The sequence below is a fragment of the Pinus tabuliformis genome, chromosome 7 (assembly GCF_031772625.1).
Source record: "Pinus tabuliformis cultivar Carrire ecotype Pingquan chromosome 7, CPIR1, whole genome shotgun sequence".
NCBI lineage: Eukaryota > Viridiplantae > Streptophyta > Pinopsida > Pinales > Pinaceae > Pinus > Pinus tabuliformis.
Genome location: NC_142293.1, coordinates 732,603,238 through 732,609,839, shown reverse-complemented (window position 1 = coordinate 732,609,839; position 6,602 = coordinate 732,603,238). Strand labels below are relative to the sequence as shown.

Genomic DNA, 6,602 nt, shown 5'->3' with positions numbered 1-6,602 from the left:
CCGAAGATCCATGGCCGTCACCACAAGCTTTTTCCCAAAGCCATTTACCAGCTGGTAAGTACACGATGCCATTTCTGGGTGCCAAGTTTGAAAGATTTGTAAATGAAACACTTCAGAAAAATTGAAATCATTTGAGAGCATGGTATTGTTCGAGCTAAATTATTGTCCATGCAGTGATGCGATACAACAGATAAAAAAATTTAGTGATTTTGCTTTAAAGAACTTTTATTTTTTTGAGAGGATCTTGATTCTTGCCCTAAACCAGACATGGCAGTCAGAGCATGTAAGGATTTATTTTTGTTATTTTAATTTTTCCTGTAGGTTTTAGGTCTAAATTTGAAAATGTTATTTTTCCCTGTTTAATTTTGTTATTGTCCTCTGCTTTATGGTGTTTGTGCGGATATTGCAGTGCAAGTTTCAGATGTCCCCAGTTTCGATGGCTTAACAGAGCCTGGTGGAATAAATTACACACAGCAGCATACTCAGACATTAATCGATCGTTTGTGGGATGGTAAGTCTTAATTTTCATGGATTTTTACCGCCAGGTTCCCTCAAGCTCAGGCCGAACCGCTGATTGAAGAGCTGAATTTGACTCCGGGAATCGCAGAACCGGAAGAGGAATACGACGTCGACCCTCGTTTGGTTGAAAGCAGTTTCAATTTGGATATTAATGGGACTCGGAAAAGAACACCAGTCTAGAAGAACTCGGTCATCATGTCGGATATTTTCGCCTCGAACACTCGCACGCTGCGAAGTAAGTGTTAGGAAGATTTTTGAGAAACTATACAGAGGCATTTATTTAGATTGGGTCTATGAGGAAAACGATTAAATAATTAATCGATATAATGGTTTCGTAGTTTTTTTTTTAATCGAAGAAATTTGTTTGGAGCAGCTCTGCTCTGAAGTCTATAAAGTCGTCTTCTGGATATAAGACAAAACTCGTAGGGACCAAACCTGGTCACCTAACTATCCATCTTTAGAACCAGAACACATCCATCTTTAGAACTATAATGTTTTGGTAGTTTAAAATACCATTAATGTAAACTTTGTTTATTAGATAAAATTTGGGGAAAATCTTGGGTTTAATCGAATTCGAAAGGCGCAAAGGTCTGGTGTTCTGTAACGGCGTTGATGGACGTTAGATAATGAACAAAATAACACAAACACAATTAACATTTCCAAGATTTCCAAGCTCAGGCCGAACCGCTGATTGAAGAGCTGAATTTGACTCCGGGAATCGCAGAACCAGAAGAGGAATACGACGTCGACCCTCATTTGGTTGAAAGCAGTCTCAATTTGGATATTAATGGGGACTCGGAAAAGAATGCCAGTCTAGAAGAACTCGGTCATCATGTCGGATATTTTCGCCTCGAACACTCGCACGCTGCGAAGTAAGTGTTAGGAAGATTTTTGAGAAACTATACAGAGGCATTTGTTTAGATTGGGTCTGTGAGGAAAATGATTAAATAATTAATCGATATAATGGTTTCGTAGTTTTTTTTTTAATCGAAGAAATTTGTTTGGAGCAGCTCTGCTCTGAAGTCTATAAAGTCGTCTTCTGGATATAAGACAAAACTCGTAGGGACCAAACCTGGTCACCTAACTATCCGTCTTTAGAACCAGAACACATCCATCTTTAGAACTATAATGTTTTGGTAGTTTAAAATACCATTAATGTAAACTTTGTTTATTGGATAAAATTTGGGGAAAATCTTGGGTTTAATCGAATTCGAAAGGCGCAAAGGTCTGGTGTTCTGTAACGACGTTGATGGACGTTAGATAATGAACAAAATAATTATTAGCTTCATTATGTGTCTGATAGATCCCTTTAGGTCGTTGCTTAGCTGGGATTATGCGAGTGTTCTTTTCTTTTTGTTTCTTTAAATATTCTCTTCAATTTAAATCTGTTCAATTCGACTCTACCTTTTATAATATGTTTATCAAATATTCCCAACTTGATGTGCTGAAATGGGATAAAAAAAGGGGTGCATTGAGTGATGTTCACGGTATTGATTGCTGGTTGAAACCAGAGTATGAGTCGCATAGCATATCATTAGATCCATGGTTTCACTGGGTAATCAGGATTTTCTGTAAGGCCATTCGTTCCAAGAGTGCTCTGGCTCAAACACAATTAACATTTCCAAGATTTCCAATCTGCTTATCCCAAGACTGCTCTGGCTCAAAACACAATTAACATTTCCATTCTACTTATCCTAATTAATGCCAAGTTCATGTCCACGTTGGTGTCAAATATACGCTCCTATCCACTGAACAAGAATGCGTTTATTGGGAATTAACTTTTACCCATTTTATTATAGCTTTTCAGGAGTAGCCTTGGCACTCTTACAGGAAAACATCATACACCATACAGACTTTTGATTATTACTCCTTGGTTCTGCCTTATTTCTGGGCACCAATCTGGCAATCATCGGGATTCTGCATGGTGTTTAAGGATTTCTCTTCTGCAACATATTATTTTTCTGATTGTGCTTTGAGTTTCATTGATATATTTTTCTGATTGTGCTTCTGAGTTTTATTGATATTTTATTTTGATAATTCTTGAATATTAATATAATCATGGGTATCCTATTCATGAGACTGAAACTTAAACCAAACAAGTGCTGTAGTAAAACTGTCTGCCGACATGCATGCTTTATGAAGTACAAAAATGAAGGTAAACGTCTTCTCAAGCAACCTTTTCTCTCACAAAGTGATGCTAAATGTCTATGTGCTTTTGCATCAACACGGCCTAAGTATTTATATATATCAACTGCTTGCAACCTCAACCTCAATGGAGATAGGGATAATGTCTAAAGCTAATTTCTTTTAAGATGATTCTCTCCACGAAAAAGCCATTGTAGAGGTATGTTATCCCTATTTCCAAAATTTCTCATGAGAAGAGAATTTTTATCGTTCTGATTTTTTATCGTGCTTACCCAGTTGTGGTTGTTCATTTGATTCTGTGCAAATCTATTTTAATATTGAATAGCTGACGTGAGCTTGCCCCTTATAGCTTTACGTTATGCAAGTTATGCAACTTATCTAGGCAAGTAGATACATTATACATGTGAGGCTTCATACCGTGAGTAAACTGACCCGCTTAATTCTTACCCAGTTGTGGCTGTTTATTTCATCCTGGATACCATCCTTTTTTATTGAATAGGCTATGTGAGCTTGCCCCTTTATTTATGGTTTTCGATGCATGAACTTTTCAAGATATCAGTGACAACTTTTCAAGATATCAGTGACAAGGGATGCATGTTTTTATTCCTACATCTTTCCTCACTACCTATAGTTTAGAAATAACATTGCTAGAATGGAAACGATCATGTAGAGTGCATCTAAAGAATAATCCTCTATCCTGTAGTCAGCAAAGTAGAAAAATGTGAAAAACGCTCTTTGCAATGAGAAAATGCATTTCAATGTGTGGGTGAGAGAGAGCTCGAGGTAGGGAAGTATTTACTGTTAATTGAGTTTAAGTATTTATATCCTTTTCTTTCCTAAATCAAAAGTCATTAGAAGGTATTAATTGAGTGAACTAGCAACAGGTTTGTGACAAATGGTTACACTGACACATTTTTTATGTCTAGGATGTTCTACTTCTTCTTCGAGTCACGGGAAAGCAAAGCGGATGACCCTGTTGTTCTTTGGATGACTGGAGGCCCTGGTTGTAGCAGTGAATTGGCTGTCTTCTATGAAAATGGGCCTTTCAAGATTACAGACAATTTAACTCTGGTCTGGAATGAGTATGGATGGGACAAGGTATTCTGTCTTTTGTGTTAGTTTCAAGTGTTTTTTGTTATTTTTTTAATGTTTGAGATAGTATTACAAGTTTTAAACGTTTTTGTGCACAAGATCGATTCCATTTTCAGCCCTATTCCTGAATATAAGATTGGATCCACTTGAGTATTTTATCTGCCAATCATGGTTTCTTACAGGTTAATGAGTAGAACGTATTTTGATGTATTTGAAATTTGTCTTAAAATAATGCTTTGATTAGTGGTTAAAAAGAGTATGGCATTTCTGCATTGTTTGATTTTTTTGCTTATGGGGTACTGTGTTATATTTGCACTAGGTAATCATGATAGAGGAAAACTTTAGAAATTTGTCATATATTTGAAATTTGAAGTCTCAACGGATAGTCTTAGCAGAGGAAACCACAATTTAATTCATTGAGAATGCCTAGGGCAAGCATTCAAGAGACTATTTTAGATTTTATTTAATTTACAATTTGTGAAATCTATGGTCAAAGAAATAATCATGTTAATGGGAAAAGAGAAAAATTGAAAAACACTTCTTAGCCAACCCACTGATTTTTGCTTCTATTAATGTCATGAATGTGAATGGACTCAAAGGCTGGTTTGATAGAGAAACCGCCATTTAGAACACCATAGAACTTATGACAGTATTTACTTGCAATTTGCCCAAGCAGTTACCAGTGATCGAATTAGTCATGGCTTTCAATCTCTCCATATTGATTCTGTGATTCATCAAGTTTTAGTTTTTGCCTTCTTGAAAATGGACTATTATGAGTATGGTTCACTATTCTATTAAATTTGAAAATTTGCATTTGAAAATGCGGTGTTTGACGTTTTAGAAATCTGGTTACTGTAGATTCTAGACATGTGTGTTTCAAGGTATTATGCTATTATGTTTGTAACTTTGTACGATATATTCATATTTTATGATGAAGGCTGACAAATGTTGCTGAATAATATATACCGCGATTATGCATGGGAAATTCTCCTGCATACTGATGCAGATATTGTGCGTCTAATAACCATCTCGGGGTTCCTAATGAATGACCTTAATATAAGACACTGACAAAATGTGTCACGGTACCAAACAGAGACACTTTTGAGTAGGGTATTGGGCCTAAGTCTCTTGATGCTTGCTATTATAAGATTCTTGTAATGCATTTCATTGTTGAGAGTTTCAATGGAAACATGCGGATTATATATGAAGATTGAAGGATAAGACATTGGCAGAATGTGTCATGGTTCCATAGAGAGACACTTTCGACTTCGGTATTGGGTCTAAGTCTCTTGATTGCTTGATATAAGATTCTTGTAATGCATGTTATTGTGGGGAGTTTCAATGGAAACACGCGGATTATAAATGAAGATTGCAGCCAAAAAGCAATGCTACCTATGATAAATTTATAATATATAACCAGGGGAAAATTAGGTGCAGAAAACTTACTTCAAAATCAATGGCTAAATTTGTTTGAAATTTTGAATGCAGAAGTTTTGTAACTAAGCACGGTTGGCTTTTTAATTATCCCGAAGGAGGGAAGAAGTCACATTTCTCATGCTTTAAAAACCTAATATAGTGAGGTCAAGGTTGATGTATCTTGTCCTGCAGAATGGGATTGTGCTGTGAATGGCTCAAATGATATTGGCCTGGGAATGACATATTGTGCACCATGCTTTTTAGATATTTTGTTAAACCGCATCATAGATATGTACTTTTCTGAATTGTATAATATCTGGATTTCTGTCCTATTATCACTCATTGATGATGAATGTAGTGGTTCACCTAAAGTCTGAACTGTTTTGTATGATCACCGTGTTTCTATGTTATTTTGTATAAATTATTTGTTATAACTATTTTCAATTTATGTACCCTTTCGTATAACTTGAAAAGGATCATTTTGTGTTGTGAAGACTCAAGATCTTGAATATAATATGTTGGTGACTTGGCAGGCATCAAATATCATTTTTGTGGATCAACCTACTGGAACCGGATTTAGTTACAACACTGATGTAAGTGTATAAATTATTTGTTATAACTATTTTCAATTTATGTACCCTTTCGTATAACTTGAAAAGGATCATTTTGTGTTGTGAAGACTCAAGATCTTGAATATAATATGTTGGTGACTTGGCAGGCATCAAATATCATTTTTGTGGATCAACCTACTGGAACCGGATTTAGTTATAGCACTGATGTACGTGACCTCTGTTACGATGAGAAGGGTGTTAGTAATGATATGTATGACTTTTTACAGGTATGTTTCATTTCTTCCACAAATGATGTATTTGATAAGTACTTAGTGTAGAGTTGGAAAATGGTTTTTTCCCAATTAGCTGTTTAACCATTTTGTGGATGGCCCATGTACAAGTTCAAAAATTTCAGTTTGTAAGTAAAAAAAACTTGTAGTTGTTTGTCAACGAATGCAGATACTTTAATGAGTTTTGTACAAACTTGTAGTTGCTTGTCAACGAATGCAGACTTCTGACTTTAATAAGTTTTACTGATATCTGCTAGGCATTTTTTGAAAAACACCCAGAGTATGCAAAGAATGACTTCTTTATCACCGGAGAGTCATATGCTGGACACTACATTCCGGCAGTTACAAGCAGGGTCCACCAAGGAAACAAAGACAATGAGGGTCTTCCAATAAATTTGAAGGTATAGCGTGTCACATTATTTTGCTTTGTTGCGATTTATTTTTTGTGTTATCTGGCTTATTACATTTGTGCTCGTCTATATGGAGGTCAAAGAGACAACTATAATTGATGGGCATGTGTATCCATTCTATTTTTACGCCTTAAGGCGTTCCCTCTGAGATCAACTTCCTTAATTGCCACCTTGTACTT

The 6,602-nt window shown here is 35.7% G+C and overlaps 1 protein-coding gene across 1 annotated transcript; it reads left to right on the top strand.

Moving 5' to 3' along the window:
• The first annotated feature begins 714 nt into the window (after positions 1-714).
• Positions 715-5,777, top strand: LOC149249619 (serine carboxypeptidase-like 48). The gene is made up of 4 exons (XM_089453427.1): positions 715-754; positions 1,184-1,391; positions 3,591-3,762; positions 5,706-5,777. Exons 1-4 carry the CDS (start codon positions 715-717, stop codon positions 5,775-5,777), a joined length of 492 nt encoding a protein of 163 aa, XP_089309553.1.
• The last annotated feature ends 825 nt before the right edge of the window (positions 5,778-6,602 follow it).